Raw genomic sequence first — 12,624 nt, 5'->3', positions numbered from 1 at the left:
AGACGCCATCATCGTTGAAGGGTAATAGCAATTGGGGCTTTCAGCATAGAGACTGGATCAGAATTGATTAGCTTTAAATCCAAGCTTGTTCAGAGGGAAACCATTGCACATATATGGCAATTGTAACCCCCATCACAATGCCTGCATACACGCTGCAGAACGACCTCTTGGCAGACCCCATGTTGCTGTACAGCAGAATCTCCCCAAAAAGGCAAGGGATGATTGACCACTGGCGATACAGCTGAGCTTGACAGTGCCATTCGAACCAACAGGAACTGTGTGGTAGATCGTCAAGTTTTGTGGACTCATGGCAGCACCCGCTCATCGTTTAATCAGGCAACTCAAACTGTAAATGATTTGATTGGGCGGCGTGACTTTGCTGCGCCGCATGCGCCTTCTTAGTCTGTTTGGGAGAGGCATGGGGGCAGAGTAATCGATTGCTTGGATGCAGGCGAATGCTCCCAACTTCTCGGATAGGTGAGCACGAAAGAATTGAAAGGGACGACAGGCACAGAGTCGTGCGCTCTATGTTGGACATGAATATCTTGCTACCCTACAAGAGTTCTGGAGACGCATTTCTCTGAGTGGTAGAGAACTGAAGTCGCCATAGTCTTTGATCTGCACAGAGGAACATCGTGTTATCTGGCCCTCGACAGAAACTCTGTACGCCACCTTTTCAAATATAGTCAGATATCTTGCTTAATGCCAATGATCTTTGGAGTATAGTTACTCACCTGCCACCTTGATCAAACCCAGTAATGAGCCACCGTTGTTCCAAATTTCGATGCCGTCACCACACGCTGCCCAGACGTTGCCGTTCTCGCACATGAGATGTATAGGTGAACCTCTCCTAGCCAGAGCAAATAAACGCTTGTTCGCCAGAAAGATTGCGTCCCCTCTTTTCACAATGTCGAATGCGTAGATGCTCCTTGGTCTGTTCCTCATGTTAGCCACATTCACCACAAAATCACCTTAGGCGTGACGCTTACTGCACCAAATCTAGACTCCCATCAGCCTTCACTCCTCCAGCATCCGCAACGTAAAGTGTCGACGATGCCTCATCGATAGCAATACCAGTCGGTCTCACAAAGCCATCCGCCATGGCCCTCACCTCCCTCGCTGTTTGGTCGTACCAGTACACCGAAGGCGGCAGCTGCGGCGGGCTCCTAAAATCCAGCTCGTGCCCGCAACACGGATCCGTAAACCACACGCCGTCGCCCGAGACGGCCGCGCTGTGCGGCGAATTGAAGTCGCGGCCGTAGTACGTCGTGGCCACGGCTTTCGGCGGCTGCCCCGCCGGCATGTGGAACACGCCTCCGGTCCCGGGATGCATCGTTCCCTGGGAGCACCATAGAATCCCGTTGGCTGCAAGACAGCCGTTGGCCGGCATCGGCATCGCGGGCGGGGGCCGGAGCTTGGCCCATTCGGCGGTCAGGGTATCGCCGCGCGGGGAGGCGGTGATTATCACCTTGGACATGAGGATGGTTGGGGGCCTCGAGGGGTCGGTTGCTGCGAGGGGTGCAGAGGTCGTCCAGAGCTCATTGCGGGAGGGGTTGTAGACGCAGCCACGGTGAAAGAACGCATTGCCAGTGCCTTCTGCAGAGGAGAGGAGTAGGGTGTGTGTGGACTTGGAGCCGATGATGGATTCCAGCGCAGAGTCGTATTGGATGATGGAGACGTCAGACTGAAGTTAGTGTTAGCAGGTCGGTCTGTCGATGGTGTTGATTATTCACCTTGCTGGGTTGTGAATAGCCGGGCGGCGCTTGGTTTCGGCGATCTCTGATCTAATGTAAGTAGCGTGAGTAAGATCGTCAGCAGCTGGAACGGATGAGATTGTTAATTTGGCCGAGTCGTGAGCTTACTTCTATTAGCGTTGTCTCGGGTTTGATACCCGTCGTCTTGACTGTTGCCATCGCTGCACCTACTCTGCTTGGTGTTTGCTCTGGTGAAGTTGGCTTTGTGCGGTTGAAGGGAGCGCAAACAGTGTAGACCGGGGTGGGGACGGCCGGGCCTCCATTTAGTTGGCGCCGGCGCCGTGTCGGGATTACACCCGCCACCCCGATAAACTTAACATCGGCTTTGCGGACAGTATATCATTAAGTCCGTGGAAAACAGTCTCATTGAGCATGATTGATACAATTATTAATTGAATGGTATTCCCCCATGGCTTTTGCTCCAGTGAAAGCCAATATCCTTAACTTCGTTCAGTATGGCTACAATCCTTGTCACCGGAGGAAACAGAGGCATTGGCTTTGGGATAGTCCAGGCTATAGCCGAACGGCTTCCAGATTCTCTTGTGATCATCGGGTGCCGTTCAACCGTGGCCGGGCATGAAGCTGTGACAAAACTCAGAGAACTTGGTGTCAAGACCAATCTAGATGTTCTCCTACTAGACATCGAGGACGATGCCAGCATCGCATCACTGCCGCTGTCGCAACTGTTGATCAGAAACATGGGAAGTTGGACGGTATTTCTCTCCAGAGACTTTCATTCTGAACCAACATACTGATTTGTTGCAGTCTTGATCAATAATGCTGCCAAGTTAGAGGTTGCTGGTTCGGCAGAGCTTTCCGATATTCGGTCAAAATCAAACGCTGTGTACAACACCTGCATCACGTCAAACGCTATAGTCACCCAGGCTTTCCTGCCCTTGCTTCGAAAGGCCGAGTATCCGCGAGTCATCATGAACTCCAGTGCTAGGGGCAGCCTCACACGCACAGCATCTAGAGAGGTGAGCGCACAAAGACCACCGCTGTTGGGGTGCTTCAAGCTGATAGCCACTGCAGCTCCCGCCAGTCTCACTTGTGGAGTACTGCGTGGCTAAGGCAGCGCTTAACATGTTGACTTTACACTTTCAGCTTGCTGAAGAACAGAGGCAAGACGGAAATAAAGTCGTCTTTTGGGCCACTAGTCCAGGGCATTGTAAGACGGCCTTCAACAACTTCCGCGGGGTGAAGGAGCCAATTGATGGAGCAGAGGCAATCGTGCGCTTGCTGGAATCAGAAAAGGGGGTCACTGAGCCTGGCACGTTCTGGGAGTTCGAACAGGGTGAGTTCAGGATGGTGCCGTGGTAGATCATGGACGCTCTCGAATCCTTCTGTTGAGCCGTGTCCGACCACATGGAACAAGTCAACATGCCCGCATCGTAGATTGTCGTATGTCTGGTCAGAAAATGTCTTTGATTCTCGTCGACCAAGGTCCGCTCTCTATGAATACACTAGGTCGCGATGGACCAATGACTCGTCCGATTGCCCGCCGTTTAGTGTTTCGCCTTCTCGTCCTTGTCGGCGCTGTCCAAGAACTTCCTGTGCATGTTGTCAGCAATCGCAGGCCCTCGAAACGTCCAGGCAAAATCACGCACTTGATGAAGTCGGCCTCGTCGGAGCTGGCAGCGTTGATGGGGGGGATGGCAGTGGCCTTGTTGGCCTTGCTGCCGCCGCTGGTGCCGTAGATAGCGCCGCCGAAGAGGGTGGCAAGAACACCCATGGCCAGCTGTAAGTTGGCCCATGTTAGCAGTCGCTCAGCATCTTCATGTATTGCAGGTCGGCCGAAGGCGTCGCAGGGAGCGGCGGGCGAAGTCGGAGGTGCAACGTACGTAGTGGGAGCCGATCTGGCGGCCGGCGACAGTGTACATCTGAACCATTTTGGCGGTATTAGAGGGGTATTCGGACCTTCGGAGGTGAATTGGTTCGATGAGGGTGGAGTGGTGATGAGTGAAACTGCAATGGCGGCTCAATGTTCGGAGCTCGAAATTCGTTCGGAAGCTGCGAAAAGTCGAATGCCTGGTATGTCAGGCCATTTCAAGACTGGTCCAGTGTCTGGCGCGGCTTGGAGAGCGGGGAGTTCAGCCACAGCTAACCCCGGGTGATTCAGCCACAGATTAGAGTGGCGCAAGCTCCCATGCACCCCAGGAAGGTGCTAACCCGCTGAAGCGAAGCCGACGTCACTTCCCGACATTGGACCAGAAGGTTGATGCCGCGGGCGTTTCCGGCGCACGCATGGAAAAGTGGTGGTTGCCATCGCCTAGGCTCCCCTCACCCCAACCGCCGCCATCCATGCGCACTTAAGGCTGACAACACCTCCTTTTGCTTTTGAAGATTTCTGATTCAGACGAAGTATACCAACACAAGCAATCCATCACAATGTGGTGGGGTCGCAACTCAGACAAGAAGCCCGAGGAGTCGAAAGAGGCGACCAACAACGAGAATGGCGCCAAGCCCTTCGACCCCGAAAAGCTCCCCCCAAGGCAGAAGCTGCCAAAAGCCCTACAGAACATTATCGACAAATCCGACAAGGAGGAAAACTTCTTCGATGAATTAGTGGACGGGTAGTACGTGCTCTCGATTCCTCCCGATAGCCCTGCTGATGTCTTCTCCAGCGCACCCGAGTCAACCGAGTCCAACGTTCGTTACATGGCATACGCCACGCGCGTCCGCACCATCTTGCTGTCTGCGCACCGATACGTCGCCTACACCTCTGACATTGGCGAGTCGTTTCGCCCTGTTGCGCATCCCTATCTTGTCCGTGGCGCATATGGTATCTCATGGCTGTACATCCTAGGTGATGTCAGTTACGAAGGTTACAAGGCGTACTGGGCGAACCAGCGCATCCTGAACCCTCACCTCCAACTTACCGAGAGGCAAGCGAAGATCACGGGATTGCCGGAAGCCATCTCAGATGCCACACACCCCAGCCAGGTCGTCCCCGGTGGCAAGGTTGCGCCGTTGGACGACTACCGAACTGTCATGGTACAGCGCGGAATCTTCCAGAGCATCGCTAGTATGGGTCTGCCGGCCTTCACGATCCACAGCGTAGTGCGCTACTCTGGCAGGGCGATGAAGAACGTCAAGAACGCCAGGGTTAGAACCTGGGGCCCTATTGGCCTCGGTCTGGCTGTCGTTCCCTTCCTGCCCAGCCTCTTTGACGAGCCTGTCGAGAACGCAGTGGAGTGGATCTTCCACAAGGGCTTTGAGACATATGGCGGCAAGGATGCCGTTGGTGACGCGCCCGCCACAGGCCGCGAAGACTTGTTGGCGAAGAGACCCAAGGAGAAGGAACTTTAGATCCGGCGTTAAGAGGGGTAGCATGGTATGGATTGGACCGGAACACTTATTCAACTCATTGACTGGCTCGGCGCATTTGAAATCTCCCATGGTTATGGTATTGGCCCAGGTATAGCGTAGCCTCTATGGCGTGTGGTGCAATTGAGGGTATATACGGGAAAAGGCTTCTATAAACACACTTCATCATTCATCATCGTCGTTAAACCTCCATCAAGTTGGGCGGCGGGCCAACTCCGCGCAACAGTACGACCGTGTTACCACTGACCAGTGAAGCCCCGACCTTTTCGTTGAATTCCAGCAACCTGCCCCCCTCTACATGGAACACTCTCAGCTTGTCCCTCTCGTCTGATGACCGGTTGTTCATGTTCTCGACCTGTAACCTCCTTGCTGCCTCGTCTAGCACTCTTCCAACGACCCAGTCCTTGGAGAAGAAGAATTCACCCTTTGGAAACTTGGCCTTGGCAGTCTCCGCCTCGGCCTCGACGTAAAGATAGACTCTCTTCTCTTGCGCCAGCTTATCATCGCCCTTGGCCGTCTTCTTCAGGTTGTTCACAGCAATCAGCCTTGCCGATGCCGACGTAGGCTTTGGCTTCGGCAGTGCCCTTCCTGCTTGCTCTTTCTTCGCCGTTCCCCATGCTTTCAACTTATCAAATGCGCTTCTCGTCCGTGCGGCAACATCAATCTGCGAGCCGGGTCGGGCGCCAAGCGGCACAAGGTTCTTGCAATCGTGGTCCTCTTTCAAGCGATGCTTGAGGCAATAGTCGCGGTTGCAGCCCGAGCAGTGGACGCCGGGGACCAACGAAGTGCCGATGGTGGTCTTGCACGGGGGCGAGGCGCATGGCTTTTCGGAGACGTGGTCGCGCAGCTGGCGTCCGGCGCCATAGGCGGGCTTCGCGAGCTCGGCTTGACGGCGGCGCTCGGCCCAGGCGCCCGCATTTGCGCATTTGTGTGAGGACTCGGAGCGGTGGTCTAGGCAGAAGGTCTTTTTGCAGCTCTGGCAGAAGAAGGGGAGGAAGTCGAGCTGGTTGCAGTAGTCGTATTCGCAGTGCTTGCCCACGAGGGTCTCGTCGAAGCCGTCTTTGGAGTCGTCCATCTTGACGTAGCTCGTCTCGTCGGAATTGGATGAGGATGCCATTGTGAACGATGACGTCTGTGTCGAATATTTATTCTGCGGTGAACGGGGTGCTCTGGTGTACGTAGGCCTCGGATTTCGTGGCTCGAGGCTGAGCTGAGCGAGATGGAGATATGGCGACGGCGAGGTTGCTGAGAAATGGCGGCGGAATGGTCTGGAAAGAGCCAGCTGGCGGGACTTGGTCAGTGTTGGTCCGTTGGTTGCCTTCAGCGGGGCAGCCACTGAGGCGGGTGAGCGCAGACGCCAAGTACAGGGCGCGCGGCCGCTGGAAGCCTGAAATGGGGGTGGCCCATAACCGTTGCCATGGAAGGACGTGGACAGGCTGGACGCTAGAGCAGGGTATTGAGGCTGACTTCTGTGCACTTTGCGGGATGATGGAAGTATCCCACACGACTATGGATCTAGCAGCTAACGAAACACGGCCGTTGCTCTTGGATATCATCCTATCTTCATTGGCCATTTAGATCGGCTCCTTAAGACATCCACTACTTTGTACCTGACATACAGACAAGGTAACGGCAATAAGGAGGGGTGATCCCCGGACCCGCTTTTCAATCGGACCCGATAGAGTGGATCCCGGACCCTTAAAGTGCGTCGCGCTCTTCGCGTTTCCTGCAAATCAATGACGCAGTTGCTGCCGTTTTGTCGCATCTCCCCTGCAAAGCTTCTCGAGCTCCCATCCTCAGAGCATGGCCAGCTCTCAACCTCTCATCACCACCACGCACGATGCCTCCACACGTGCCGCGCAAGCGATTGCGCGAGGAGTCACCCGTCAAGTCGAGTCCTAAACGTCAACAGGTGGCGAAGGGTAAAGGCAAGCCTGCCGCTTCGGGTGCACGCCGAAAACCGACCCTGTACGATGATCTGGATACTACTGCCACGCCGGAGTCATGCAAAGGTGGCCGTTCTGTTTTGGAGGTGTTGTGCGACAGCGACGAGGACAGCTCACTGACCGATCTATCCGACGGAGATTTCGAGGATGTTCCTGTTGGCGATGGACAGAAGCCGGGGGAAGCAAACGAGCCGTCCGAGGATGACGATAACGACGACATCGAGTTCGAGGACGTTCCTGCTCCGAAGAACACCCTAGCCAAGGCGCCGACAGGATTCACCGACTTGCAACTCACTCTGGATGCTGGTTTCGGCGCTACGACAGATCCCTACGGCGACAAAAAGGGGCCTACCAAGCGCGAAAAGAAGATCAGAAATGTCACGCACTGCATTCACGTGCAGTACTTGCTGTGGCACAATGCTGTCCGGAATTCTTGGCTTTGCGATCCTGAAGTTCAGGCAATTATGATGTCTCACGTCCCCCCTCGTCTATGGGACGAGGTGGACCGATGGAGGAGAACCAGTGGACTGGACTCGCAACCGAAAGCGAAGCCAACCCCGACGAAGAAACCCACGCCGGCGAAGAAGACCCGGGGCAGAGGCAAGGCAAAGAAGACCGAAGAGAAAGACTCGAGAGACTGGGGTGCCGAAGCAGAGAGGCTCGAAGAGGGGGCTGTTGATATGAGCCACGGCGACCCGCTGTTCCGACTTATGAAGTCGCTGGTGGCGTGGTGGAGGCAACGGTTCCGTATCACAGCACCCGGGATCCGGAAGTGGGGCTACATGCACCCTGAAAGAGTTGGCAGACTGAGAAAGGCGTGGGAGAGCGAGGATCACGACCAAGATCGGTTCGGGGAAAGGATCTGCGGCTTGGAGGACTTCCGCCGATGCGCCCAGGACTGCACAGGAAGCCGAGACGTAGGATCTCAGCTCTTCACAGCTCTAATGAGGGCTCTGGGACTCGAGGCCCGAATGGTTGCAAACTTGCAGCCACTTGGTTTTGGATGGACGAAGGCGGAGGAAGCTGATCCTGAAAAGGACAAGGCTGGAGTCCCGACATCTAAGAGCAGCGACAAGAAGAGTCAAGAAAGTCAAAAGCCGAAGGGAGGCACCAAGAAAGGAACGAAAACAGCACCCAAGAAAGCGACTCCGTCCAAAACGACAAGTTCGAGACGCGCAAGTCAGAAAAAGACCGTCATCGAGGTGCCTGATACAGACGACGAACTTGGGTTAGAGCATCCTGACAGCGACGACGATTCGATTATAGAATTGGAGGTAACCCCTCGAAAATCAGCGCCTTCCAAGAAGTTCGACAACGACCTAGAGTTTCCACATTATTGGACAGAAGTCATGTCACCGGTCACGAAGAAATATCTGCCGGTTGACCCGATCGTCAAGAATGTCATTGGTACCAACCGAGAGCTGATTGAGTCTCTGGAGCCCCGCGGAGGCAAGGCAGACAAGGCCAAGGAGGTAATGGCGTACGTTGTCGGCTTCTCCCAGGATGGAACAGCAAAGGACGTCACCGTTCGTTATCTCAGAAAACAATTGTGGCCGGGAAGGACGAAGGGAGCAAGAATGCCGTTGGAGAAAGTACCTATTTACAATCGCCATGGCAAGGTAAAGCGACATGACCACTTCGACTGGTTCAAGTCTGCCATGCATGGATTCGTTAGGGGCAGTCGAAAACACCCCCTTACAGAGGAGGACGAGGCCGAGAACACAACTGACTTGACTCCGGCCCAACCCGAGAAGAAAGAGGTTAAGGAGGGCAGTGAAACCCTAGCTTATTACAAGCAGTCGAAGGAGTTTTGTCTGGAGCGGCATCTCAAGCGCGAAGAAGCACTCTTACCTGGGTCAAAACCTGTCAAGACTTTCAAAAACAAAGGCAAAGGCGGGGATATATCGGAAGAGCCAGTTTTCTCGAGAAAGGACGTCGTCAATGTCAAGAGCGCAGAGACGTGGCACAAGCAAGGCAGAGCACTGAAGCCTGGTGAACTGCCCCTCAAGCGAGTGCCGTACCGCGCCGCGACAACCAACAGACGCCGAGAAATCGCGGAGGCGGAAGCCACCAGCGGCGAGAAGGTTCTTCAGGGATTGTACAGTCTTGAACAGACGGACTGGATCATCCCGCCGCCTATCAAGGACGGCATCATCCCGAAGAACGATTATGGGTATGTTGCTCTTTATGTCTACGAAATGCGTTGCTGACAATATCTAGCAATATCGATCTTTTCGCCGAGCACATGTGTCCCGAAGGTGCTGTCCACGTCCCTTTCCGAGGGGCCGTCAAGGTTTGCAAGAGGCTTGGCATTGACTACGCAGAAGCTGTGGTGGACTTTGAATTTGGAAACCGAATGGCGGTTCCCGTCATTCAAGGTGTGGTTATTGCGGAGGAATACCACGACCAGGTTATGGAAGAGATCCGCAAAGACGAAGCTGAGCGAGCGCGCAAGGAGGACGAGAAACGGCGCAAAGAGGCATTGCGACTTTGGAGCAAGTTTATCAAAGGGTTGCGCATTGTCGAGCGCATTCGGCAGGATTACGGCCATGTCGATGACAGCGTTCCTGTTTTCCAGAAGCATGGCGGGAGTAAGGAAGCTAAGGAAGACCAGGACGAGTCAACTAAAGTGGATGCAGAGGCAATGCGGGTGCGAGATGAAGAGATGGCAGGCGGCTTTTTCCCTGAAGGGCATGATGAGGAGGAAGCAGGCGGCTTCTTTACCGAAGGACACGAAGAAGAAGAGGCCGAGCCCAAGCGGTTTACGTCAGGATTCTTTCCAGTCGTCGACGACGAAGATGGCGACGAGAACATGGACGATGCACTGGTTGTGGATCACGGTGGTGAGGTTCAACCTATCGCGGAAAGCGCGGAAGGCGTGGAGGACGTCGCTGAGGAGGCTTCAGAGCCAGAGCCACAGCCAGAGCCAGAGCCTCTCCCCGCGCCTGTGAAGGCTAAACCACGGGCGAAGAAAGCAACGAAAGCTGCGACCAGAAGATCGACCAGGCGCAGACGGAAGGTTGTTTCCGAAAGCGAGGAAGACGACGACGAAGATGAAGACTTCCAAGATTCGGACGACGACTATGTGTGACACAGCTCGGACGCAGTGTATCTTTTACGAGCAAGAATCTAGGAGCGCACGGGATGGATGACGAGCAGCTGGCTTTGGGGCGCGAAGCTCTTCAGAGGATCCATATGAGCTACCGTGGCCATTGTTACACAATGAGGAAGTGAAGGCAGCCGTTTCGTGCAACCAATGGAAGTTTCCAAGCCCAGTTTGACTGGGTGTGCATAGAACGAGACATGTCATTCGTTGTCGCCAATAGAAAGCCTCCGCTCCCGATATGATTATGCTGAAATGTGTTGGCTTGCGGGGGCAGCAGCGGGTTTGATTTACGACGTCGAGAGTGCCCATACGGACTTGTAGCAGGTGACCAGTTGAGACATGAAGATGACATGCCAGGCGTGCCAGGGTGGTGCCACGCCCTTGCTGCGCTGCGAATCGCCTAACCCGGATACTTGGTTGATTATGTCGTTGCGGATTTATCAACTGTAGCTTAAGCTGGGAGAGATATTAAAGCTGTCGAAAGCTGGGCAAGAGGCAACTTCTGTCATGCCATCATGTCGAAATGATTTCCGTGCTTTGAGAGCGCACCGCAGGCGGCTGCTATCGATTCAATACATTTAGAATTGGATCTGGATAGTATCGATGTTAGTCAGATATCCATTCGACGATCATGGGTGACAAAGGTCGCCCAGGGCCCTCCCCTGCAAAGACCCATGGATAGGCGGCACTAGGGCGTCCAGGGTGCTCAGAGCGTTCGCGTTCCCAAATTCCCGGGGCATATTCGACGATCCACCGGCCCATCTAACCCTTTTTTCTGGTTTTTTTTTTTGTATTCTTCCAACATCACCTCATATTTCCGCCCGCGATCCGGATGCGCATTTCGGCCGTTGCGCATCTGCGATTTAAATAAACAATAAGATACTTGGTCACCGGATGTAACCTGACATCTCTGGTAATCGACGAGCCAGCTGCAGATCGAACGAAGCATCGAGGCCGCGTGCATCTCCAGGAACGGGCCAATACTTTTTTGTTCGTTTCGAGGCGACCAGGAGACGGAGTCGGAGCCTCGCGGTTCTTACCTTAAGGTAGGGAGAGGCTGAAAGAGAGGACTACAATCGGGGCGCCGGACTGTGAATCATTATTCCTGCCGTAATTCTTGCCTAGTACTCGGCAGCAGGTTATTTTCCAAGACACATACCTACTTCCCAAGGTCGATTTTCGTTTGTCGGGCCCAAAGTCCTTCCTTCCACCCGCGCTTTCTAAAGTCTTCATCGCAAAGGGAACACCGGCGCACTCCTCATTCAACTTCACTCGCGATCGCCTTGAGTTGCCTTGCGCTGCCCTGGGACCTCAACGACTTGGACTCGCCTGAGGAAGCCACAGCCGTCCCGCGAAGTTGCCTTGGCTCACCTTTTTGTCTCTGCAGCTGCCTCCGTTCGTTCTCTGTTTGTTCCCTCACGACCTCGCCTTTGATATCAGGTATACTTCTTCTTCGCAACAACGAGTTGACCGCCGTCATTCCATCGACATCCATTCACTTGAGCCGCCGTTGATATTTCTCTCCGTTCGTTTGACCACCTGAGTCGTCTCACCAGCGCGACCTTCGACCTGCCATATCCATCTCGAGACCGACCTCGCCTCTGGCTCTTCTCCGAGTCTTCATCACCACCAAGATATCAGGCTCTCTCTCGCCTGCCTTTTCGACGGGTTGCTCGTCCAGGTAAGTTGGCAACTTTTGTTTTCTTCAATATCACCGTCATTTTCTCCCTGGCGTGAACGTCCCACTTAGGGTCCGAACCTTCTTGCTCGGCCATGGCGTCGATGGCGCTGTCATACATCCACCTTACAAATATTGAAAGGCGCAAAGGGTTGAACATCGCATTTTTGTCATGCGCCCCAACGCAGAAGTATCTTTCCCATCAACCCCTCCCGAATATTGTTTCTTGCGGCCGTCTCCACGCCACCAGCGACATCCCCTCTACTCATAAACACCCCTTCGACATCCCTGTTCGCTTGCTACGTGTGTGAGCCCTTCTCCAGCTCCAATACCTCAGAAGTTGTATCTCATTATTAGCACCATGGGACTGGGATCAAGCCGGCCTATGAAGGGCGAGGCAGACGCTGACCGTCCACAGAGCAAAGATCTCGAGCCAAATTTGCGGCGACAGTCTAAACGGCACGAACGACCACGATCCCAAATTCAGCCTCAAACGGTGTCTCCGCGTCCCGCTTCTCCGGATTGGTCGTCCGCCGTTGAACCTCTTCCACCCCCAGATCACCCGCCTACCCCATTACAGCCACCACCGGTTCCTCCAGGCCGCGTAGAGAAGAACGGCTTGTTTGGCCGGGTTGCGCATCTGCGCTCTTATGTCGCCGATATCGAGTCTGCTCGCACCCTTCGTCGTTCGCCTGCCCTTCGACGCACTCACCGTGTTGCCAAACCTGCTGAACCGCGCCCTCAGTCCCCGAATCTAGCTCAGAGGCCAGTGCTCGCAGAGCCAACAATCGGTGAACATCCTCCCCCTGGACA

General features: G+C 54.6%; 6 protein-coding genes across 6 annotated transcripts; 3 read left to right on the top strand and 3 right to left on the bottom strand.

Annotated features, from left to right (window-relative positions):
• Nucleotides 1-553: 553 nt before the first annotated feature.
• CGCA056_v007780 (uncharacterized protein) lies at nucleotides 554-1,913 on the bottom strand (the record flags this gene model as incomplete). Its single annotated transcript, XM_037323028.1, has 5 exons — nucleotides 554-672; nucleotides 735-934; nucleotides 990-1,684; nucleotides 1,734-1,784; nucleotides 1,863-1,913. 5 exons carry the CDS (start codon nucleotides 1,911-1,913, stop codon nucleotides 554-556), a joined length of 1,116 nt encoding a protein of 371 aa, XP_037178165.1.
• Nucleotides 1,914-2,209: 296 nt separating this feature from the next.
• On the top strand, nucleotides 2,210-3,074 carry tropE-8 (Short-chain dehydrogenase/reductase tropE; the record flags this gene model as incomplete). Its single annotated transcript, XM_037323027.1, has 3 exons — nucleotides 2,210-2,459; nucleotides 2,520-2,731; nucleotides 2,787-3,074. The coding sequence occupies 3 exons, from the start codon at nucleotides 2,210-2,212 to the stop codon at nucleotides 3,072-3,074; spliced, it is 750 nt and encodes a 249-aa protein (XP_037177751.1).
• A 185-nt stretch (nucleotides 3,075-3,259) lies between these two features.
• Nucleotides 3,260-3,643, bottom strand: CGCA056_v007778 (ATP synthase subunit K; the record flags this gene model as incomplete). Its single annotated transcript, XM_037323026.1, has 3 exons — nucleotides 3,260-3,305; nucleotides 3,362-3,492; nucleotides 3,596-3,643. 3 exons carry the CDS (start codon nucleotides 3,641-3,643, stop codon nucleotides 3,260-3,262), a joined length of 225 nt encoding a protein of 74 aa, XP_037177750.1.
• A 499-nt stretch (nucleotides 3,644-4,142) lies between these two features.
• Nucleotides 4,143-5,063, top strand: mtp-18 (Mitochondrial fission process protein 1; the record flags this gene model as incomplete). Its single annotated transcript, XM_037323025.1, has 2 exons — nucleotides 4,143-4,330; nucleotides 4,379-5,063. The coding sequence occupies 2 exons, from the start codon at nucleotides 4,143-4,145 to the stop codon at nucleotides 5,061-5,063; spliced, it is 873 nt and encodes a 290-aa protein (XP_037177501.1).
• Nucleotides 5,064-5,262: 199 nt separating this feature from the next.
• Nucleotides 5,263-6,198, bottom strand: Zfand1 (AN1-type zinc finger protein 1; the record flags this gene model as incomplete). Its single annotated transcript, XM_037323024.1, has 1 exon — nucleotides 5,263-6,198. The coding sequence occupies one exon, from the start codon at nucleotides 6,196-6,198 to the stop codon at nucleotides 5,263-5,265; it is 936 nt and encodes a 311-aa protein (XP_037177757.1).
• Nucleotides 6,199-6,921: 723 nt separating this feature from the next.
• Nucleotides 6,922-10,118, top strand: rhp42 (DNA repair protein rhp42; the record flags this gene model as incomplete). The annotated part of the gene is made up of 2 exons (XM_037323023.1): nucleotides 6,922-9,200; nucleotides 9,248-10,118. The coding sequence occupies 2 exons, from the start codon at nucleotides 6,922-6,924 to the stop codon at nucleotides 10,116-10,118; spliced, it is 3,150 nt and encodes a 1,049-aa protein (XP_037177756.1).
• Between the last annotated feature and the right edge of the window lie 2,506 nt (nucleotides 10,119-12,624).

The sequence above is a fragment of the Colletotrichum aenigma genome (genome assembly GCF_013390185.1).
Source record: "Colletotrichum aenigma strain Cg56 chromosome Unknown KSG_Cg56_contig05, whole genome shotgun sequence".
Taxonomy (NCBI): Eukaryota; Fungi; Ascomycota; class Sordariomycetes; order Glomerellales; family Glomerellaceae; genus Colletotrichum; species Colletotrichum aenigma.
Note: the sequence above shows the minus strand (reverse complement) of the source record. Positions and strands in the feature narration are given on the sequence as shown.